Source organism: Peromyscus leucopus, chromosome 6, assembly GCF_004664715.2.
Source record: "Peromyscus leucopus breed LL Stock chromosome 6, UCI_PerLeu_2.1, whole genome shotgun sequence".
Lineage (NCBI taxonomy): Eukaryota > Metazoa > Chordata > Mammalia > Rodentia > Cricetidae > Peromyscus > Peromyscus leucopus.
Genome location: NC_051068.1, coordinates 77,320,209 through 77,344,553, shown reverse-complemented (window position 1 = coordinate 77,344,553; position 24,345 = coordinate 77,320,209). Strand labels below are relative to the sequence as shown.

Here is a 24,345-nt window from a genome sequence, read left to right as displayed (position 1 = left end):
CTGATAGTTTACATTTGATCTATAACCACTTTTTAAAATACCCTGAGGGAAATATCAACCGGACCACTAGATGGCAACACCATGTGTGTGAACAAATGTAATCTGGGTGACCAGAGCATCTCCTGACCTGAAGTACCTGGCATCTCTATCCTTGTCTCTGTCTCTGTCCCTCTGTCTCTCTGTCTCTGTCTCTGTCTGTCTCTCTCTCTGTGTCTTTCTCTGTAGACAAGAGCCTATGTAGCTTTGGCTGCCTGAAATTCACCATGTAGACCAGGCTTGTTAAACTCATTAGAGATGTGCCTGCCTCTGCCTCCTGAGTGTTGGGACTGAAGGCATGCACCACTGTACCTAGCAGGCATATTTCTAACAAGTCCCATAGGTCTCCTGCTTTAGCAAGCTAAGAATTCCCTGCTAAATCTTATCTTCCCTCAGTACTAATCACAAATGCCAATTTTCTAAATTTTCACACAACTGGTCTGACTTTGCCTAAGAATGCCCCTATTGACCTAAGCTTTTTAAGAGTATTTTTATTTATTTATTTATTTATTTATTTATTTAATTTAATTTATTTATTTATTTATTTATTTATTTTGGTTTTTCGAGACAGGGTTTCTCTGTGTAGCTTTGCGCCTTTCCTGGAGCTCACTTGGTAGCCCAGGCTGGCCTCGAACTCACAGAGATCCGCCTGGCTCTGCCTCCCGAGCGCTGGGATTAAAGGCATGCGCCACCACCGCCCGGCAAGTATTTTTATTTTAAGAGTAGGGTCTCAATAATTAGTACTATAGGATTCAAACTCTCAATGAAAATCCCACTCACAGTGTTATTCAGCTTATTTGCTTTATTTATTCTGTTGGTTTAAGACCCTCGGCAATTAAATTGAGTTCATAACACCAAGTTTCGTAACGATAGGCCATACGAATTTGAGCAACATTGGTCCTCCGGATATCATTCCCAACAGGGCCGTCCTCAAGGTAATTGTTGCCCAGAAACTTTGCTTTTTCCTGTAAGACAATGGGAGGGGAATGCTCAGTGTCTCTTTTCACACCAAGCTAGACAGCGATTGCACCCCCACCGTAATCCTCATGTTACTCATAAACCAAAGGAAAAACAGTGGCCTGTTCATTGAGTGCCTCTGTGTGCATGTTTCCCGAGAAGTCACATGTGTATTATTTCCTGAGAGACAAGGCCAGAGACTAGCACTCAAGTCTACCTCGTGAGAGATTCCACACTGCAGAACACTGTTCCTCGCCACCTCACACATGTCGCAGGTGCTCAGCTTGAAGACTTGGGCAGCAATGGCATATTCTTCCATCAGGGGCTCCTGTAGTTATCAGTGTAAATGAGGAGACGGGGTGCATTAGTAAAAGAAGCAGTGCACATCCTACATAAAGAGAATAAAGAAGTGCCTTGATCTGACTCTCGGTTTCCGGGTGGGCGTGATAGCTCAGCAGGCACACTCGTGTGGCTCAGGCTCCCACCCCAGCAGGCACACTCGTGTGGCACAGGCTCCCACCCCAGCAGGCACACTCGTGTGGCACAGGCTCCCACCCCAGCAGGCACACTCGTGTGGCACAGGCTCCCACCCCAGCAGGCACACTTGTGTTGCACAGGCTCCCGTGTGTACCTTGGTGAAATGGAACTGCATGGGGTCATCGGTTGACAGTGAGATCATCAGGCCTTTCTGGAGGAAATCCAAGAAAGGATTTTTTGCGTATTCGAGAAACAGGCTGTTGTTACTTAATGGTGACATGGCGATGGGAATCTGGGCTAAGAAAAACAAGTACTGCAACACAGGACTCTGAAAAGAAAGTAAAAGTAACAATGAGGACAGTGAAAGGGAACAGACGCTAGAAACCTTAAAAATCCCATGGCAACCTTAGGCTTTAGCTTTCAATAAAGGTATCTTAAATCTCCTAGAAAATTATTATAATCTTTCTTTTCTTTTTCCTCCTCCTTCTCCTCCTCCTCTTCTTTTTTTTAAAATGTGCATTGGTGTTTTGCCTGCATGTGTATCTGTGTGAGGGTGCCAGATTCCCTGGAACTGGAGTTACAGACAGTTGTGAACTGCTGTGTGGGTGCCGGGAATTGAACCCAGGTCCTATGGAAAAGCAGCCACTGCTCTTAACCAGGCTGATTGTAGTTTTCCAATGTAAATACTTAAATTAAATTTTCTGGTATTGCTTTTAGAAGCATTGGGCAAAGTCAGTTCTTTTAACTGGAGTATTAAGTTATCAAAGTTAGATAGTCTGATCTGGGCAATTATAGCTCAAGAAAGTCTCCCCGAAACCAGTTTTTTTTTTTTTTTTTTTTTTTTTTTTTTTTTTTTTTTTTTTTTTTTTTTTTTTGGCTACACCAAAGTTATGACTATCACAAGAGACATTTTAATGCAAGCTACAACAAGAAACCTGGCAAAAAGGAGCTACAGGGAAGCCAAACCGCTCTGACTTCACCTGTCAGAGTTCTAAGATGGAAGTCAGGAGATGTGTGTTCATTCATCTCTGAGGGCAACTAGCAAGGTAACCTTGAGAGAAACCCTTTGCAGCTCTCCGTAGAATGAGCTCCCTAAGTAACCCCCAAAATGTTTGATGCTCAACGAGCCTCGTTTCATAATAAGGATACTAAAGACTCAGAGTAGCAAAGTCGACGCTGTTCATGTTCCAGCCTGGCAAAGCTGGGTAACAAGCCAGAGAAAAGGCAGCCGTGGCTGCTGGGAAGCAGTGGTTTCCATAGTCCCTGCTGATTGTGTCATGGGCGCTCCACGGAGTTCCGGTCTTTCCCAGTAGTCTAGCGTAGTCCCAACCCAAGTTCCCCATCCTCCTGGGGCCTGAGATCTGCCTATCCCTCCTCTCACCTGATACCTTGGGCTTCTCAACCCTGAGGAGGAAGTGCAGAGCATTCAGGCTATCAGATGCCAGCTGATAGCTAGAGGAGATGGGTGGAGTGCTTCCTCCTTATCCTTGATTCCCTGATGAGCTCAAAATACAGCTCATACTGAAAATGGACCTAATGATCTATTTGCTACAGGCTCTAATATAGAATTGAATTGTTATTACTATTAAGAAAATACTCTGGCCAGGCATGGTGGCGAATGCCTTTAATCCCAGGACTTAGGAAGCAGAGGCAGGTAGATCTCTGTGAGTTCCAGGCCAGCCTGGTCTACAGAGTGAGTTCCAGTATAGCCAGGACTGTTACACGGAGAAACCCTGTCTCAAAAATAGAAAAGACTCTAAGCCAGATGTGCTGGTATTGACCTGTAATCCCAAATCCCAGCAGTCAGAAGTAGATGCAGGAGGATCAGGAATTCAAAATCATCTTTAGCTACATAGCAAATTCAAGTCCAGCCTGGGCTACATGACACCCTGTCTCAAAATTAAATTAAATTTAAGAGGGCTGGAGAGATGGCTCAGAGGTTAAGAGCACTGGCTGATCTTCCAGAGGTCCTGAGTTCAATTCCCAGCAACCACGTGGTGGCTCACAACCATCTGTAATGAGATCTTGCTCCCTCTTCTGGCCTGCAGGAATACACGCAAACAGAACACTGTATACATAATAAATAAATAAACCTTTAAATTAAAATTAAAAAGCTTCGAACTCACCTTCTTTAAATTCAGGCCGTGAGAAATATTGTCTGCTATCATAAAGGCTGTCATGAGGTGGGTGAGCGCTCCTGCCTCCCCACAGTGAGGGCGGAACAGAAACGTATTCATGCCTCGTTCCCTGTGAAAAGGAAAGTGCGATGGGAACCCCAGGTTCTGGGCAGAGAGATTTACAAGAGCATCCCTTGGCAGAGTTAATACTTGGGAAGGGAACAGCCACCAACCAGATCCAGCAAAACACCGTTGCAAAACCTCATTGTAATTCTTACTAAATACAAACTTTTTTTTTTTTTTTTTTTAAAGAAGAAAGAGACACGTGGGGGTCGGGGGGTACAGTCAGTGGGACACAGAGAAGAATAGAGTACCCCACGCAGGGACATCTTCGGTTTCAGCGCGTGCCTCCCTGGATACCAGGCATATACCTGGTCCACAGACATACATGCAGGCAAAACACTCATACACATAAAATAAAAAAAAAAAAAATAAAAAGTAGACGAGCAATACAACACATCTCACAACATAAAATCTATTTAGCAAAATATGTTAAATAAATCTTTAAAAGGAATTTAAAAAAAAAAAAAAAAAAAAGCAAGAGGCAGTGATGTGCATCTGTGATCCCAGGACTTGTGAGGTGAGGAGGAAAGCTGAGACAAGACCTGCCAGGAACAAGAGAGGCCCTGCCTCAGTAACCTGGAGAAAGGGGACCAACACCTGAAAGTCATCCTCTGACCTCCCGGGTACTCTCTGGCGCCCACATACACACTCACTCATACGCTCGCAAGCAGATGTATCAAAAGACAGTCCTCCAGCCCCGTCCCCGGACTTACTTCCTCAGGCTGTTGAGCACCGTGATGTTTGCATACATGTAATAGGCGTAGTAAGTATAAGACGGGTTGTTTTCCATGGTCCACTCCTCAGGCTTGGGACTCTTGGAGGAAAACATGTGACCACTGTGTTTGGACTCATCATCCACACTGTCAAAGCCAGTGATCTGTCAGAAAAGGGAGCCATGCCGTGGGTTCAGTCCGAGGGCCGAGGCTCTGCCCGCAGAGAAACTCCTCAGACGGCTCCAAAGGGGAGGTCAGTATAAAGATCAGAGAGAGGGTGGTGGCCGGCGAGGACGGCTGGCCCGTGAGAAGGAGCAGAAGAGCCCAAAGGGCCATACTTACATGCTTGAGAAAGACACTGAGGACTGGGTGAGCTTGGGGGTTGACGGTGGCCTCAAACACCGGAAGGAAAATATTCTCCAGCATCTTGCCAAAGTGTGGCAGGAAATTCTTGGATCGGAACACATCACTAAAGGCAAGAGGGAAGGGAACTTTAGGAGGAGACGAAGCGTAGTGGGACCCACTGTGTGGGATCCAGAGGTGCCATGTGTCAGAAAAGTGTGTTCATCCTGCACCCATACCCAGATATTCTCCTTGCATACCTGAAGAGGAGTTTGGGCTGGGCTGGGCATTGGACCACCTACCCCAGCTCTTCTATAAACTCCCTGTGGCAAGAAAACTCAACCTTTACAGCCGGGCAGTGGTGGCGCACGCCTTTAATTCCAGCACTTAGGAGACAGAGGCAGGTGGATCTCTGTGAGTTCGAGGCCAGCCTGGGCTGCAGAGTGAGATCCAGGAAAGGCGCAAAGCTACACAGAGAAACCCTGTCTCAGGAAAGAAAAAAACAAAACAAAACAAAAACACTCAACCTTTACAACCGAGTCCAGCTATGAGGAATATGGTAATTGTGCCATGGGGAGCTGATCGATCAAATACACGTGTGGTCACAGACAGAAAACGGGAAGCTACTATCGAGAGTTCCTCTCTGGGGCTGGGGATGTGGCTCAGTTGGCAGAGTGCTTGATAATTCTGGGAGAGTCTCTGTCTGTCTGTCTGTCTCTCTCTCTCTGTGTCTCTCTCTCACACACACACACACACTTCATCTGTGGTAACAATAAAGTATACCACTTTATATATTCCAGAAACTTTTTTTCTTGTTTGTTTGTTTTTTTTTCCAAGACAGGGTTTCTCTGTGTAGCCCTGGTTGTCCTGGAACTCACTCTGTAGACCAAGCTGGCCTCAAACTCAGAGATTTCTGCCTCTGCTGCTTATGCCCCCACCGCCCAGCACCAGAAACTTTTCTAAACGGCCAAAAATATTAGCTACATTCATCCTCATAACAACTCAATACATTAGGTCCCATTTTTAGGTGTTTTGAGAGATCGGAACTCATGATCTGAGCTCCAGGGCTGTGGGGCAAACACTTGGCTGGCGGAGCCATCCCTCCAGTCCCAGTGAACGAAACCTTGCATTGCCATAGGGCACATGAGCAGCTTGCCAGAGACTGCGTGAGCATGTAAGTTAGATAAAAGATCAATGATACTGCACACAGGAGAGAAACCACCCCTGCAGGCAGGGGGTGCCTGGACATACCGTGGGAGGGAGTACGCTTCCTCAGCAGCCCTACTGACAAACGCTCATGACAAAGACCTTGGGCTCTTGTGGGTGAATCAGCAGTGGTGGTAAAGTTTCGGATACAAGACAGCTGTAATTGGATTCTGACATGGTGGCACCATTCCGTAATCCCAGCATTCGGGAGACAGAAACAGGTGGATTATGAGCTCAAGTCTAGCCTGGGCTATATAGTGAGGCCCTGTCTCAAAACTTTAAAAAAAAAAAAAAAAAAAAAAAAAGCCAGTGTAGCCCCTTCAGGAAAGCTGACATTTATTGAAATGATCTATACCATCCTGGTTCTGGTTGAGAGGAGAACAGGCTTGAGAGCCTGCCCGCCATGGGAAGAGTCAGATACATACTAGATCCTGGGGACTTGGATCATCCATGTCATGTTGGGGCAGTAGATGCGGTTGCAGACAAACCAAGAGGAGAGTTTGTTCCACTCGTCAGGACTGCGGCCATAGATGGACAAGCGGGGCTCGGCATGCTGGTACTTGGCCTCCACCAGGTCCGCACCCACCTCCTGTAGAGCCAAGAGAAGGATCTGAGACTGGGGATTCCCACAAGTCCTCCCAGAGGTCTAACAGTGGGATGTAGGGAGAGGAAATGTATCCTCAAAAGAGCTGTGGAAATGTGGAAGGGAGAGAGACAAGAAGTATCAAAGACCTAAGGGAGCAGAAGAGACTCTGTGAGGACAAAGACTCAGAAGATGTGGCAGAGACCGGGGGAAGGGTCAGGCTAAGGATGATGAGATAGCCATGGGGCCTGCAAGACAAGTACAGCTGTGTATACCCCCACCCCCAGGGCACAAGCCCTGGCCGCACATGCGACCCTTGCTTCTTAAAACACAGCATCACAAGGGATGCTCCTAGCTCTGCCCAAACCTCAAAGGCCAGGTTCTTACCACCTAAATCACACCTTAACTTCTCTACCCTAGAAACAAAGGCATTTCCCCAGAGATACCTCCCTCCCTCCCCTTCCTCTCTCTCTCTCCCTCCCTCCCTTTCTGCCTCTTCCTTCTTTGCTGCCTTCCCTTCTTCCCTTCTCTCCTCCCCTATTCACGAGCCATACTAAGTATTTTTTTTATTTTTTATTTTACAATACTATTCAGTTCTACATAACAGCCACAGATTCCCTTGTTCTCTCCCTTCCTGTCCCCCTCCCCTTCCCCCCAGCACACTCCCCATTTCCACCTCCTCCAGATCCATACTAAGTATTTTTTACTCACCTTGATGATAGTGGCAAAATACTCCCCGTTAATGTGATTGTCTGTTTTTAGGTAGAGGTCTCGAAGCTCACTCGCACCCACGGGGTTGTATTTGTCATTGAATTTATCAAAACGTTGGAATGTCTGGCGTCCCTGAATCAGGAAACAAGAGCAGTTTTGATTACCAGGGCTTCCTGGACACAGAGTCCTGGGAGTGACCAGGTGGAGCAGGGGGCTGATCTCAGGGGAAGAGGATGGCCTCCAGGACTGAGGTTCGGTGTGGTGAGCGATAGTGGGTAAACGTCGAAACTCATCAAGGGTGCTTTCAGGCATCACAGTTGCCAAGGTCGTTAAGGGAGGGATGGGCTGGGACATTTGGGGTCCTGTGTCATTGAGCAAGTAGAACTAGCATCTTTCCAACCTACAGCATGAACGTCCAGGGAGTCAACAGTCAGGTCATACGGATGCATATTTAATTTAGCAAAAAGTTCCTTTAGCGTCAGATCCTTTTCTTTAGTGCTGTGGACCACTCTGTCAGCATCAATCTGGTAAGACTTCTTAATGAAGCGCAGCAGATGCTTCTGGTTCATGCAGGCGGCTGCATGGATGTGAGTATCCACCTATGTACACATTCAGGGAAAGAAAAACCAGCAATATATATATTTTATACCACCACACATACTAGTATATATGTATTATCTTTTACCACTGTTAGTGGCCACAGTGCCTGCAGACCCCACTGAGGAAGGAGAAAGGGACAGATAGTGATGTGAACTGATAGTGGATGAAGCTGGCCCAGGAATGAAGACCTGTTTGTGTCCTCTCTGCATCTGTTCGAGAATGTGAGTGGTTTAGCTGGGTGCAGGGATGACGTTTGCTCCTCCCAAACATCAGCACACCCAATGTGCTTCCTGCATCTGACACAAAATTCTTTTTCTTTTTTCTTTTTCGTTTTTCGAGGCAGGGTTTCTCCGTGTAGTTTTGGAGCCTGTCCTGGATCTTGCTCTGTAGAACAGGTTGGCCTCAAACTCACAGAGATCTGCCTGGCTCTGCCACCCGAGTACTGGGATGAAAGGTGTGCGCCACCGCTCCCCGGCTGAAACAAAATTCTTATAGCTCATTCTCTATTCCATAAGTACAATTAGAAGCAATGTAACTATCATAGCTTTTGCACCCAAAGAAGTTAAGATTGAAATTATGAAGCTTGTTGGCTACACTGGCACATGCCTAGAATCCCAGCCACATCCCAGCCCTGGGGAGGAGGAGGCAGGAGGATCAAGAGTTTAAAGTCATCTTCAACTGCACATCAAGTTCAAGCCAAACTGAGCTACATGAGACCCGGCTTCAAAACAAAACAAAGTTAAAGCAGGAAGATGGCTCAGAGGCAAAAGCATTTGACACCAAGCTTGATGTCCACAGAGAGCTGACTCCTGAAAACTGTCCTGGTACAAGGAGGATGAGGTAAAAACAGAATTTATAGATATAATATTATTTGTCTGTTTCAGGCAATTTCATGTAGCCCAGGCTGGCCCTGACTTAATATGTAGCTGAAGATGACTTCAAACTCCTGATCCTCCTGCTTTTACCTCCCAAGGGCTGGGATTTCAGGCATGTAGTCCATGCCATTATTTATTTATTTATTTATTTATTTATTTATTTATTTATTTATATTTAATTATTTAAAGACAGACTTTTACTGTAAATCAGACTGGCCTTGAACTCACAGAGATCCATTGCCTCTGCCTCCCCAGTACTGGGTGGGATTAAAGATGGGCCACCACACTTAGGTTATCATGCCCAGTTTGCTGCAATCCCAGCATTCAGAAGGCAGAGGCAGGAGGATCACTGTGAGTTGGAAGGCAGCCTGGTATAAATAACGAGTTCCAGGCAAGCCAGGGCTGCACAGTGACCACGTCTCAAAAATCAATAGGTAAGGCTAGAGGGATGGCTCAGCAGTTAAGAGAGCTTATTGCTCTTGCAGAGGACCTGAGTTCAGATCCCAGCACATTGTAGTGCACAGCTGCCTGTAACTCCATTTCCAGGGGATCCAGTACTGTAGACCCTGAGAGTACCTGCACTCAGAGGACACATCTCTCCCCTCTCCCTTACCTAAGTACACACTCACATATAACTTTAAATAAAATTTAAAAATGTAAAGGAATCATTATTTTTAAAAAATAAAATAAAAACCTATTAATAAATTTATTTTTGGCTGGGCGGTGGTGGCTCACGCCTTTAATCCCAGCACTCGGGAGGCAGAGGCAGGCAGATCTCTGTGAGTTCGAGGCCAGCCTGGGATAAAATAAATAAATAAATAAATAAATTTATTTTTTATTTAATTTTTAAAATATTTTTATTGAATTTTATTTTGTGTCACTCAGTGTAAGGGTGTCAAGTTCCCTTGGAACTGCAGTTACAGACAGTTGTGAGCTGCCATGTGGGTGTGGAGAATTGAACCCGGGTCCTCTGGAAGGACAGCAAATGCTCTTAACTACTGAGCCATCTCTTCAGCCCCTGAATAAGTTTATTTTTGATAGACTAAGTACTTGCTCAAAATTTGACGGTAGCTAAGCAAGACTTGAGCCTGAAACATGGCTTAGATATTTCCACTTCTCCTTCCTTGAAATCATTTGCAAGATCAGAACATATATTGGAAGTGTTCCGGACTGAGTTTTGCAACCTTATGTAACTCTGTTAAGCAAACCTATTCCTCAACTTTACAAATCAAAACACTGGAACTCAAACCTCAAATGCTATTTAATTCTTCACCCCAAGTTTGATAGTAAGAAAACAGAAGACAGTGAAAAGGATGCTCTCCCAAGCTTGAAGTAACTCTTGAAAGTTTTGTTTTTTATTCTTTTTTTTTTTTTTTTTTTTTTTTTTGGTTTTTCAGGACAAGTTTTCTCTGTGTAGTTTTGGTGCCTGTCCTGGAACTCACTCTGTAGCCCAGGCTGGCCTCGAACTCACAGAGATCCGCCTGGCTCTGCCTCCTGAGTGCTGGCATTAAAGGCGTGCGCCACCACCGCCCGGCTTGTCTTTTATTCTTGTTGGCAACAGTTATGACTTATTTTGCAGCATTGGCCCCAAACCAGGACCTTGCACACCTCAGGTTGGGCAATTGCTCTGCCCCTGGGCTGCTTCTTCTTAATGATAATTTTCCGTGTCAAGTGTCATCTTCTTGTCCTTTTGAACAAACAACAGAATGGCACTTCAAATCTTCTAGACATGATCTACCTGCCTTCACTACAATCCTTGCGAACTGCAGAAGCGGCGCGTTCATCGGCAAACAGCTTCTTGCCCTGAAGAAATCAGAGGTGGCGTTTCCCCGAGGAGCTCTGAACTGGGTGCACTCACCTTCCTGCAGTTATAGAAGTCCCGATGGGGGTTGTTCTTCAGCTCCTTCAGCTCATCCATCTCGTTCAGCATCTGATGGACCTGGAACTTGGAGGAGAGGAACTTCAGACGCCGGTGAGCATAAGTCTTGCTGTGAAAAGTGAATGCACGGGATTCTTAAACCTTTCCAGACAGGTAAGGAAAATAACAATTTCGAAGCTTCCAGGACTCTCTTCACCCACAGGAGGAAACAGTTGTGGAAAGAAATACTGTTTATTCCTCCACAATTAGTCCAGCTTAAAGCACCCAGCTTTTCAGCAAAATTGGACATAATACTGAGGGAGGACTTGGGAAAGTGTTTAAAAATCTATGGGGACCATGTAGGTCCAAGGCTAGGTCCCTGACTGTGGAGCCAGTAGACTGGACACCATCCTGCTTCAGCACTGGGTGACACAGAGTTGCTTACTCAAGTCCCTCAACTCTCAGGTGCTTCAGCTTGTTAAACTGTAATTAAAGTATCTCAGGGTATGGTGTGGGTGGGGACGTGCCTCAGTGGTTAAGAAGACCTGAGTTTGGTTCCTAGAGTCCACCTCTGGCATCTCACAACTCCACCTGTTACCACCAGGACGGGGACCTGATGCCTCTGGCCACCATGGGGTCTGCCCTCACATGCACATACCCCCACACAGACACTTGCATATCCGTGTAATTAAAAAAATAAAATAAGCTGGGCGGTAGTGGTGCACACCTTTAATCCCAGCACTCAGGAGGCAGAGGCAGGCGGATCTCTGTGAGTTCAGGACCAGCCTGGTCTATAGCGTGAGTTCCAGGACAGCCAGGGCTACACAGAGAAACCCTGTCTCAACAAAACAAAACAAAACAATATTAATAGTAATGAAATAAATCTAAAAGAAAAAAGAGAGTATATCAGAGTAGGGCTATAGCTCAATTGGCAGAGTGCCTGCCTCGCATGTAAGAAATCTTGTGTTCGATCCACAGCACTGCATAAACTGAGCATGACGGTGCAAGCCTGTACTAGCACTTGGGAGGAAAAGGCAGAGGGATAGAAGTTCAAGGTCAGCCAGGACTACATAGCAAGTTTGATGTTAGCCTGGGCTGTTTGAGACACTTCAAATAAATAAACAGAGGATGGATGGATGGATGGATGGATAGATGGATGGATAGATAGATAGATAGATAGATACATACATACATACATACATACATAGATACATACATAGATAGATACATAGATAGGTTAGGATAGATAGGTAGATAGGTAGATGATAGATATAGATAGATAGATAGATAGATAGATAGGCTAGGATAGATAGATAGGATAGATAGATAGATAGATAGATAGGATAGATATATAGATATGATAAAAGATAGATAGATAGATAGATAGATAGATAGATAGATAGATAGATAGATAGATAGATAGTAAATAGATAGCTGTATTGCATAAGGCCATCACAAGGAATAAAGGGTTTTAATGTAGTATTTTAACATAGTGAGTATGTGATGGCATTCTTACAATCATCAATAACACTGATTGCTGATGTTCAGATCTCAGTTAACACTTACACAGGCCCTTGTGCAATTAGAGCAAGCAAAAAATTCATGTCATCCAGGAAGTCATCCAGATTTGGGTAAGGGTAGGGCTTAGGCTCATCTCTGCTGGCTGCTGCTTCATCAGGGTAGATGTAAATCACACCATCCTTCATCTTGAGGTGGTAGCCCAGGTTTGCAGGAAGGTCCTCTGTGCGGAAGGGGTCTTCTCCCTTCTTCGGAGGAGGGGTAAAGACTTTTTCAATAAAACACAGAGTAATATATCAGTATATAGGACAAAGGACCATGAAAACATAACCCAAATAAGAAATATTGAGATATCTCATTAGTTTGTCATCTCAAATTCATCAGTTATAATTATACAACTTTATTAATTCGTCTTTTTTTTTTTTTTAAAGACAGAGTCTCACTACATATCCCTGGCTGTCCTGGAACTTTCTGTGTACACCAGACTGACCTCAAACTCACAGAGATCCTCTTGCCTCTGCCTCCTGAGTCCTGGGATTAAAGGTGTATGCCACTGTGTCTAGCTTCACTTGTTCTTAAATGAAGCTTGTTTTGTATGAGTATATGTGCATGTGTGCCATAGCACATGTGAGGACAACTTGTGAGAGTCTCTTCCCACCTTGTGGGTCTGGGGATCAAAGTCAGGTCTTTAGGCTCAGCAGAAAGTCCCCTCTACCCACTAATCCATGTCACCAACCCTGTAGATTCCTTTTATACAGAGGCAGGTAAGAAATGATGGAATATGGGCTGCACCCTGAAAGCTTAGGTTGACTCTAGACATGCCGATTTAGCTACACAGAGATCTAGGAAGTCTTCCAGCTAAAGCTGAGGGTGAGATGCAGGCCTGTAATGCTTGAACTTGAGAGAGTAAGACAGGAGGATAAGAGTCAAGGATATCCTCAGCTACAGATCAAGGTTTGAGGCCAACCTGGTTAAACTTGAGATCCTGTCTCAAACAAACACTCCGGTCCATAGCAAAGGCTAAGGAGGATGGAGTAGAAATCATCAATGTAGAAACAGGTTAAGTGAGCAAGTAGGAACCTGAATGGCTGCAATGCCCTTTGGATGAAGGCAGATGGTAGGGACTGGTTCTGTAGGAGGTGGGGAGCAGCGGAAGGTTTTTATCAGGAAAATAACGTGCTTGAATCTGTGTTTTAATAACCAGCATAGAAATGAGGATGAAGCAAAAGACGGTGAGACCAAATCATAGCCAAGTAATTAGGACACTTTCATAACCACTGAAACTCGGAAACACACTGGCCTAAGCTGGGGTGTGAAGCCACTTAAAAAAGAACAGATTGAGAGGTATTGTAGGGACAGAATCAGTGATTGACATATGGGCCACAGGTCAGGGCCAATGGCAACTATAATACCTTAAGGCTGGGTCACTGATAATCTAAGAACATAGGTTAAAATTAATATTTAGTAGATAAGCCAAAAGCTATAGTCCTCACATTCATGAGCGAATAGGTTACCTGGATAGAAGCTCTCGTTTGCTACCAAGGCTTCGCCGTCGATGTTCCTCAGGTACTTGGAGGGCGTCTTGGGGAACCTCTGGAATGACTTCTGCATGTATTTCTCCCGTATGCACAACGCCCGATAGAGACCTTTACAAACCACCTCAAAGTCTTCAACTGTTACCTACCAAGAAAGTGTCAGAGGTGAGCCTGTGAGAACCTGGGAAGTGGTCAGGCTGAGCTCTTTCCTGTGTGCTGTGGCCCTGCTGAGCCTCTCCTGACTACCTGGCTGGTTCCTTCTGGACCAGGACTCTTTTATTACTCTACCATACCTTACCTGCGATAGGAATCTTTCCTATGAATTATGTATTTGTTTCTGAGGTTTTTGGTTCTAAGACTCAAAATCCAAGGCCAAATCTCTATCCTTGCGTCTCCAGGACCTGTTTTGGTTTTTGCTACATAGTGGTGATTATCTAAATTAAAAAAAAAAGTGATTAAAAGAACTGATTGCTTTTTTTTATAACTGTTTTTGTTTGTTTGTCTTTTTAGCTTATCCCACGAAGTAGTGGGTTTCATCATGGCATCTTCATATGTGTCAATATATTTTGTTCTTATCAGTTTCCTTTGCCTGTTGCCCTCCCCGGTGACCCCTCTTCCTACAGTCGGACCCCTTTCCCATCCAGTTAGTCCCCTCTGCTTTCCTATTGCATGTCCTCTACTTCCCCCTTCTCTTAAGATCTCTTCCCCCATTTCATGGTCCCTTTCCCAATTTCTGGTTTTGTCACACACACAATTTTAAATCTAGGTTCTGCATGTAAGAAAATATAGTATATTTGTCTTTCTGAGTCTGGTTTATTACACTTAACATAATGATTTCTAATTGCATCTCTTCTGAAAATGTCATGATTTCACAATTGATAGTGTGTTGGGGGGGGGTAATAGGTGCATATGTTGCAGGTATGTGTGTCCAAGGAGGACACAGGTGTCCACCACTCTCTGCCTTATCCCTGGAGAGAGGGTCTCTCACTGAACCTGGAGCTAGTCTGGCAGCCAGTGGGACCCAGAGACCCTCCTGTCTCTGCTACACCCAGCACGGGGGTTACAGGCAAGTGTGGCCATGTCCAGCATTTTACATGGGGGCTGGGTATTTGAACTCAGTTCCTTCCTCTTTCACTTTAAGTGGTCTCACTCACTGAGCCTTCCCCAAAGCCCCGTGATTTCACTTTCAAGAAGAACCTGTTCTAACACAGTCTATGCACTCTTCCTTTCACATGACATTTGCACATTGGAAGTGCAAACCTCAGAAACTGGGTGTGATGGCCCAAGTCTATAGTTCCAGCGCTAAGGAGACAGGCAGTGGAGGAGCACTATAATTTCAAGGCCAGCCTGATCTGCACAGACATTCCAAGACAGCCAGCACTGTATGCCAAGGTCTTGTCTCAAAACAAAACAAAATAATAAAATAAAATGTAAATAAAGTCCAGGATCTCAGACTGTCAAAATATATTGACGAGGTCAGCAGTTATTGAGTCAGGTCAGGGTCTCACTTTATAGCTGAGGCTTGACTTCCTAACTCCTTATCTTCTTGCCTTAGAGACAAGGTAGGCTTCCAACTTACTATGTAGCCAAGGATAGCCCCAAACTCCTTATCGCCCTACCTCTACCACCCAAGTGCTGTGGTTTTAGGTCTGAGACAACATGCCTATCTTTTTTTGTGGGGAAAGTGTTCAAGACAGGGTTTCTCTGTAGCTTTGGAGCCTTTCCTAGAAATCACTCTGTAGACCAGGCTGGCCTTGAACTCAGAAAAATCCTCCTGTCTCTGCCTCCCAAATGCTGGGATTAAAGGTGTGAGCCACCACTGCCTGGCCAACATGCCTATCTTAAAATACATATATATTGAGACTGTCTCACTTTGTACCCCTGGCTGGCCTCAAATTCCTGTCTCATCTTTCGGAGTCCTAGAATTATGGGCATGTGTCCCCATACCAAGCTTCTTTTAGATAGCCTTAGAGAATTTTATTTTTGTCTAAGAAGAGAGAGAGCTTCTAGAATAAAACTTGGTTTGAGGGGTTGGGGATTTAGCTCAGTGGTAGAGTGCTTGCCTAGCAAGCGCAAGGCCCTGGGTTCGATCCTCAGCTCCAAGAAAAAACAAAAAACAAAAAACTTGGTTTGAACTGTATTATCAGATCCCAAAGACCTTCTTCTCTCTGAACACAGCACAAGCTTGATCCCAAAGGCTGGAGATACAGATGACAGATCCTGAGCAGTAACTCCTATTTGAGTGCTCGTTTCGATCCTATGGGGGAGCCCGGCTGCTGTACACCCTTGTCTGAAGAGGGGTGCTCCTCTGTGGCAGATCCTCTTACACTGAGTGTGCAACTTAGGGAATGGCACACACACGGAGCTGGAAAGGAAGGAGACGCCCAGCCGGCCACCCAGGTCGGCAAATGAACCCTGGCAATCAGCAGGATGGCAGAAATCACAGCCAGACAGCTCACGTCCTGTTAGTCTGATTTGAAAGACAGACGTTAGCTTTAGCTCAAAGAGCCTGGAGTAGGTGCTAAATCTCGGGGTCAGCTTCCAGTGACACTGTTCTACTGCCAGGTAGAGCGTGGTAGACCAGTGGCCCATCAGCTCCTCACAGGCAAAGGAGCTCATGCACCCCCATGTCCCCAGCCCTCAGCACTTCAGCATTCAAGGCCTTAGCAATTGGCCTCAATAAGGGCCAATTAAATTGAGTCAATTGCTCTTCAGGTTCTAAAGGCCCGAGACTTTAGCCCTGAGACAACCCTCTCCATCTCTGCTTACATTTCAAGGATGCCCCTGTTGGCTACAGAGCACAGCCATGTGGAACATTGCGCAGCAGGTCAGCCATATTCAGCCGCTAAGTGAAGCACCAAGACCCTGGGCCCAGGTTTCCGACGTGGGTCACGCCTCCCTGACTTCTGTGCATCGTCTTCCTTTCTGTTCCTGTTCTCGTGTCTACCAAGCACAGAGATGCCAGCTGTGCTCCTGATTTGTTAGCCCTTTGACGCCTATGGGGTCTGTGCTTCTCATGCACGTACCATTTCGTTAAACATTCCACGTCCGTTCTTTGATGTCTGCCCCTGCCCAGCACCCTGGTTACCATACTGAAGAAAATCAACAAACAAGAATGACTTGCATTTCAGCACCCTGAGCCTTGGGAGTATCTTAGGCAGTTACATGAGAAGGGGGCTCGGTATTGATTCTATATTTGGAGCAGAGACTGAGGCCTTGATGGCAGTTTCACCAATATGATGCTGATACTGCAAGTCTGTGTGGCAGAGATTTATTAATTGACAAGCAGGACAAATTGTTAGTAACATGAGTTCAGTCTCCCTGTGACATACTAGAATCCATTCCAAGCAACATCTGCTGTGCAAGCAACTGTAATGAACCCAGAGACTTTATCTGGCCTCATTGGAATTTTCCTTTTTAAAATGTTTATTGTGTGTGAATGTTTTGCATGCACACATGTGTGCGCACCACAGTTGTGTGCACAGAGGTCAAAAGAAGGTGTCAGATCCCCTGGAACTGGAGCTCCAGACAGTATGAGCCACCGTGTGGGTGCTGGGAAGTGAACCTAGGTCCTCTGCCAGAGCAAGGGCTCTCGATTGCCATTGCCAAGCCATTTCTCCAGCCACTCCCCCTCCCTTAGATTTTCCTTTGTTTTGCGCATGTGCCATGGTGCACATGGAAGTCAGAGACAATTGCAGGAGCTGGTTCTCTCCCTCCACCGTATGGGGCCTGGGGATTGAACTCTGGTTTTCAGCCTTGGTGGCAAGCGTCTTTGCCTTCTGGGCTATCTTGCGATGCCCTCGGCCCTCATCCCCTCGCCTCTGTCTGTCTGTCCCCTGTAGCCTGGGCCACCCACAGTGCTGTGTGGGATGGGCGAGCAGCACAGAAGCATGCCATTCAGCATTGGTTCTGCAATGGGGATGGAGCATGGCAAAGGCGGCCTCTGCCTGGACAGGAAGGAGGGTGGCACGGAGCTACAAGTGTCTGGCTGGCTGTGCAGACATCAGCGTGGCAAGCACGACTCACCCCAGAGGCGTAGTCACCAGTGATCTGCACCCTCTGGAAGTCAGGCACACTCTCGTAGGTCGGGGATGAAGAGATAAATTCTTCGATGTGGGACAGTTTGGTAGAAGATGTTTCACTTTGTGGAACGGACAAATTAACAGTCTTCCGTCCTTGGAAGCGCCTTTTCCTTGAAATTAACAAACAAAAGGAATTAGCTTGCTCTCCCTCAGAACGGTCATTGTAATAGACGGGTTTTCACCATGCCAGTTTATTTTGAGGCAAAAAAGGTAAAAACTAAAATATGAATTGGGTGTCAGAAACAAGATATCACCATAATGGGAGAAGAACGCACCAAACAAATATGAGGGCTTCTTTTAGAGCAGGGGACCTGAGGGAATATACTAGAAGGCTTCACCATGACACCCTTCTTTCCCAACGGTCTGGCAGAAATAGAGTGGGCAATCCAGCTATTACAGTGAACACAGGTAATGGCAGCTGTGTCCTATGTCATTTGATTCATGTTCCTTAAATTCTGAGCTTCCATCTCCCTAGTAGTACAGAACAGCTTAGAACCACAGCTTAGAGCCACAGTTTAGAACCATAGCTTAGAGCCACAGTTTAGAACCATAGCTTAGTACCACGGCTTAGAACCACGGCTTAGTACAGTTCTGCTATGGCTCCCATCTGAAATCCCTCCCACGTGTGCTGACCGCTTGCTCCCCAGTCTGTGGCACTCCAGGGGAGGGGCACAACTGCTTTGAAGTGGTCTGGTGGAAAGGAGTGAGAGCAGCCAGCGGATGCACGCTCTTGAGGGGGGCATGAGACCCCGGTCTCTCTCCTCCCTTCTCCTACCATAAAACAGCTTAACTTTATCATGAATTCCCTCCCACAATGTCCCCCCTCATCACAGGCCCAAAGCAACAGGGTCCACTGAGCATGGACTGAAAACTCTGGAACTCAGCCCCAAATAAGCCTTTTCCCCCTAAGTTCATCTGTCTTGGGTATTTTGTCATACAGCTAGCTACCTCATTGGATTCTGTGAGACTTAATGTGTATAGAATGGCTTGCACAGAATTAGAAACTTCATTAATATTGTTTTCTTTCTTTTTTCTCTTTGTGTGTGTGTGGGGGGGGGAGGGAGTGGGGCGGTTGAGACAAGGTTTCTCTGTGTAGCCCTGGTTGTCCTGGAACTCCCTCTGTAGACCAGGCTGGCCTCAAACTCAGAGATCTGCCTGCCTCTGCCTCCCTAGTGCTAGGATTAAAGGCATGCACTACCTGGCTGATTCTGTTTTCTTATATGGACTTTTTTTTTTGAGTTTCTACTTTGAAGAGACACAAGCCCTGGCGAGGTCCTCAGGGGACCCCAAAAGAGTTTGCTGTTCCCTCCCTTGAAGGCATAAAACCAGGAGAAAGACAGCAGGCTGAGGCCGGCAGGATCAGGGAGGGCTGAAAGGTTTGCGGACGTGTGGTAAAGAGCTGGAGGCAGTGCTAGAAATAAAGGGGAATCATTCTTTTCACGAAAGATCTCTGGTAACTCCTGGAGGAAGGGTAGCAGGTGTACCATGGGCAGGGATGAAGTATCCCTTCAAGGCCAAGGTACCCTCAGACTGGCTGGAGAGGGATTCACACAGGAGAACACTGTTGTTGACTAGGGGGCATGTGTGAAGGTGAAGGCATTTGCGTTCCAGTTCCCCCTCTGGCTGGGTCTATGTTGAGAGTGCCCACTCTGGAGGCCCTGTGCCCCTGGGGCAGACAGAAAGGCTTTATTTAGCTCGAGGAGGTGCAGACGAGGGTAGGGCCCCACTGCACTCTTCTTTTTCCATCACTGCTCAGAGGCGGTGAGGAGGAGGAAGTACTTGGAAGCCTGGCAGAGTCCTTCCTTTCTATGTGACCTGCACTCAGACAGACCTTCATCAGGACCTGCCGTCTCTGGCAAGGTGCTGTGCATCTGCCTTAACCGCTTACCTCCTGCCATCCACGGACATGGACAGACTCTCCATGTGAAATATGTGTGCTTGCATCTCATGAAGGGAAATCGGGCAGATCTCATCCACGTCGAAGGGGGAGATCTCATGCCGACCTCCCTCATCTTTGACTTCAGAGGCAAACACTTTTTCGGCAAAGCTACGCATCGCATCATCGATTTCTAGAAGAGGTTTTTACAATATTAGTTGACGTTCTCATCCAAAAGCCATCCAGGAGTCTCTGGGCATCAGGCACAAGGGTTGGGATCATTTGTGTTGGCTTCGTGGCTTAGCTAACCTTCACCCAGAGCTCAGGTCTGCTCTCGCACTGGTGGGATTCTGTGTATGAGCGGCTAGATGCGACTAAACTCTTTTTTTTTTTTTTTTCTCGAGACAGGGTTTCTCTGTGTAGCTTTGCGCCTTTCCTGGGACTCACTTGGTAGCCCAGGCTGGCCTCGAACTCACAGAGATCCGCCTGGCTCTGCCTCCCGAGTGCTGGGATTAAAGGCGTGCGCCACCACCGCCCGGCTTTGTGGCTAAACTCTTACAGGACAAACTCTTAATGTTAGATTGCTTGTTCCTGGCGGAGCCAAGTTTGATTTCATAGTCCTCCATAACAGAGTCCTTTCCAGATATAGGAAATTAATGTGGTCTCGAGAGCCCCTTCTGGGGAAAGTTTCTCTCGTATAACAACCTCCATTTTTCAAAAACCTGACAACTGTGATTTGGTGTTATGTGGTGAAAGGAGGACCATGTGGTGGGGCCATTCCTCCTCCAGGGCTCGGCTCACACCTCATTAGCCACCCCACACCCCACACCTGCAGCACTTCTTCCGGCCTCTTGGTACTTCCAGAAGATATCTAGTGAGGAATGAGGACAGCAAACAGCCAGCCGCTGGAGCAATACTGATACAGAAACTTGCCAGAGAAACGGCGGAGCACACCACACCGAGAACCACCCTCTGTGGCCGGCGGCATCTCTGCAGGCCTCCAAACGGTGATTGTTTTCAGCCTGATTTCATGATATAATGAGTACAAGCTTCTGCCCTGCGCTTATCAACTCTGTTTCAGTTTCCTTGTGTGCTAAGTGGGGGCACTAATGCCAACCTAGCCTCACTTGCAAGCCTGTTGTGACATAATGAGTGAGATAATGTGTGTGGAAACCCTTCCAGAAAAACAAAGCATCAGATTCAACCGAATGAGGTAATTTGGCAGCATGGGGCAAGCACACCGTTGGTTTAGCTTTGGGCCATTAAGGATGATATGTAGTTATGACGGGATGGGATGAAGCATGCATTAGCAATGATAGCAAGTGACTCGTCACTTCACCAATGCTGCCAGGTAAGCTAGTTTCAAACCCTGGCTGGTGATGGCGGAGTTAACAGGGCAGAGACTACGTTGGCTGAACCTGGAGCATCTGTTTGCCCTGTGAAGCACAAGCACCCCCTGAAACCGGGAAGCATGTCTGGATGCTGTTAGTGGTTCTTTGGCAAGCACGTCGGTCCACAATGCAACAAATGGAACACAGTGATGGCTGAGCATGCCTCCCTCCCCAGCCCACCACCGGCTGATCCCAGAAATAGCATCCTTCCTATTCCCATAGCATCACAGACACCTCGAAGCTGAGTGGCAGGCAGAAGTTAAAAGATGCTTCATGCATCACGAAGGGCAAATGGACACAGGCCAGTCAGTTATGATGATGATAAGGAGGGGGCAATGCCATGACTTGTCGTGCTGGATCTGTGGCAGTGCCTCTGAAGACCTCAGGAAGGACAGACACGAAATCCCATCTGGGGACGCCTTGGCTCTTCTGGAGCAGTGTTTGTTATCTGGGACTGTTCCTATCCATTTGTCTCATATATACACATATACATATATATGTATATATATATATATATCTTTACTAAGGTTTTATCTCTCTAAACCACTATGACAGTTGAAAGTAAACGTTATAATCTTAAGTAGCTTACACTATGACCAAAAATGATATGGTTGATATTTGATTCCACAGAATTAAACAGCTGTTTTGACTCCATGCAAGCACAGCTGAAATTTGATCTCTAATTCAAGAGCTTTGCTTTTCCAGCTACCTCAGGGCATGGTGGCTGTGGGAAGGAAAAATGGAACTAGTATTTTAAAAGTAAGTAGATAAAATGTGAAGACAGCCCGAATCAGGAAGGAGATATGGTCTCCTCGGGCTTGTATAGATAATTGCTGATTCTCCTCTGCGTATGTTGTTTGAGATCATGGGACATCTGAGGGGTGGTGTCCGGGGGACAGGACATCTTTATCGGGACAAAGAGGAAAAAGAAAGGTAAAGTGGCAAACTAGGGCACTGGATTAAGGTGAGAAACGGTGTCCATGACCTCTGGGTAGCCTTGTCAAACCACAGTCACCAGGAGCCTCAGGTTCATCATCATAAAAGGGGAACGTTAGTAAGAAGTCAACCTCATGACACGTTTAAAGTCTGCAGAGCTCTCCCGAACATGTGGGATTACCAATGCAGGAAGTACATACACGGCTTGAGAAAAAGATCCCCATGCCTGCTTCCACACTGAGAACCGACCCAGAAACCCAGGTTTATTTTCCAGCAGAGTTATCCGTGTGTGGGGAAGGCCAGCTTGCAGACCTCCCACCTCCCACATCTCATCTCACAGGAACTTGGAGGCAGAACTACATCAGTCAGCAAAAGAACAGTAGACTCTGAGAGAGGGTGGAACACACAACTAAAGCTAGTTTATCTAAAATCATGTTTTATCTGGCCAAAAAATTCACAATGATTTTTTTTTTGGCACTAGAGTTGAGGATCATATAAGGCAAGGTTTAGCAGACCTCTGCTGATTCGTCTGTATGTTTTATTTCGAAGTAGCAAATGAGTGACTTGGGAGGTAGCCTCTATTTGCTTGTGTGTTTTGTTGTTGTATTTTAAAACAGGGTCTCCCCATGGAGGCCAGGCTGGCCTTGAACTCTCCATTCTCCTACCTCAGCCTCCCTAGTGTTGAGATTACAGGTGTTCGGCATCATGCCGGGCTCATGTTTCCTTTAGGGGGAGAAGGGTAGTGGGTGTTTTAGATGTAGTGTGTTTGTGTTTTGGAAACCCAGGGAATCCACGAAGGCCATTTGCTAGCTCTGGTTGTTATTCATTGCTACTGGCTTTTGTGGTTCCATCTGCAAACACTGCTGAGAAATAAGCACCTTTGCGAGTTAAGAAACACTGTCAATTCTTTTACAGATACTTGCAAGTGGCAGGAAAAATAGTCCGAGATACTCACGTTTTCCTTGACCTGTGTGAAGTAGAACAAACAAGACAGAACATGTGAACAACTCTGAGCACTCGCTGTGATCATGAACTCGGGCTTTGGGAAACAGCGTGAAGGCGCCAGAGAAAGGCTGGACAAAGTGCTGTTTCAGCCCATCTTCGGGGCTCGCCCTGTGCTGCCCAAGGACATCACAGGGATAAATAAGGGCGTTACATACGTTCATCCCCTTCCTAACTAACGTGTGTCTTTAAGTACATATTACTACTCTTTTAAAAAGTGCTTCTTGGGCGGGCTGTGGTGCTGGGGGTTGAACCTGGGGCCTTGCACATGCCAATATCAAGCTCACACTTCACTACTGAGTCACATTCCCCTAAAGGTATTTTTTGTAGGGTGGATATTGAAAAGAAAACAAAACAGAGGAAACTGATGAGGAGGGCTAAGAACTCTTCAACAGTGCTGGAATAGGTACACCAAACAAGCTTATTTAGTAAACCACTGAACTACCATTTCTGAAGTTCCATGGAAATACAGAGCAAGTTTTAGATGCACAAGGTCAAGAGGACATTTATGCATATAAAATATGGTATAAAAAAATTAAGAAAACTGGAATACCATACAGCCATTTCAAATGGTTTTAGGAAGTGTTTGGAATAAATACATAATAAGTCACATAAGAGTAAGCGAAAGCATACTCCTGCCCAAAGGCTATACAATCACTGGGACAACACAAATACCACTGTGTTCTTAAAAGCATCTTTACTTTTACATAGGACACAGATGGAGAAGCTGAATTCCAAAATGTTGAGTGGATCCTTGAACCATTGGCAAGACAATATGACTTTTAAAGCTACTGCTTTCTAATTTCTCTGAGTGATTATTACTTTAACTTTTGGTGTAATTATTCTTTTTATTTCACATGCCTGGCTTTTTTATAGTGAAACATACATACAATTGATTTCTTTTTTTAAAAAAAAATCTCTGAGTGCAAGTGTGGCCTGTAAAGCACTGGAACATTCTGGGTTAAAGTTCCTGCCATGCTCATGATCTTTCATACACTGTAGACAAACAGCCCTTCTCCGTCTGTGAAAGCTTAGCTTTTGCTCAGAGTAGTCAAATAGACAGCTCAGCTTTCTAAGGGATGCAAAGGCATAGTTTGAGAAAATAACCCTCTTCCTACAACCAGAAAGAAAGCCAACTTGAAGATGCTTTGCCTCTCTGATGCACACATCTGAAGCTATTATGGATCCCAAACAAAGGGTTCCTGAAGCCGGCATGGCAGTTAAAGAAATGGTTGCATACGGAAAAGAAATCCCTGAGTTCTCCAAATACTTTCTGCACACCTACCTGTAAGTTTGAACAGAGGCATTGTGGCTGGGGTCCTTGATTCTAGGAGAACACAGCAGAGGAAGGAGAGAGGGAGTGTGGGGGTGGCCGACCGACACTTTGAAATACTGGGACACTCATTT

At 45.9% G+C, this 24,345-nt stretch overlaps 1 protein-coding gene across 1 annotated transcript; it reads right to left on the bottom strand.

The window, feature by feature from the left end:
* Positions 1-837: 837 nt before the first annotated feature.
* Ampd1 (adenosine monophosphate deaminase 1) lies at positions 838-24,345 on the bottom strand. Its single transcript, XM_028877274.2, has 16 exons — positions 24,224-24,345; positions 22,892-22,903; positions 19,622-19,802; positions 17,678-17,843; positions 13,631-13,796; positions 12,165-12,384; positions 10,599-10,728; positions 7,670-7,864; positions 7,266-7,397; positions 6,397-6,560; positions 4,766-4,892; positions 4,424-4,587; positions 3,597-3,717; positions 1,625-1,798; positions 1,211-1,321; positions 838-1,001 (listed from the first exon to the last, which is right to left on the bottom strand). The coding sequence occupies exons 1-16, from the start codon at positions 24,243-24,245 to the stop codon at positions 843-845; spliced, it is 2,244 nt and encodes a 747-aa protein (XP_028733107.1). The 5' UTR covers positions 24,246-24,345; the 3' UTR covers positions 838-842.

What these genes read in the sequence shown, in the direction of transcription:
- Ampd1 (XM_028877274.2), bottom strand. Translation starts at nt 24,245, where the DNA reads ATGCCTCTGTTCAAACTTACAG. An exon ending in ATCCAAGTCCCCAGGATCTA is followed by an intron (nt 4,893 to 6,396) that starts GTATGTATCTGA and finishes TCTTGCCTTTAG; the next exon opens with TGATGTGTTCCGATCCAAGA. An exon ending in AGTGTGGAATCTCTCACGAG is followed by an intron (nt 1,002 to 1,210) that starts GTAGACTTGAGT and finishes ATTGTCTTACAG; the next exon opens with GAAAAAGCAAAGTTTCTGGG.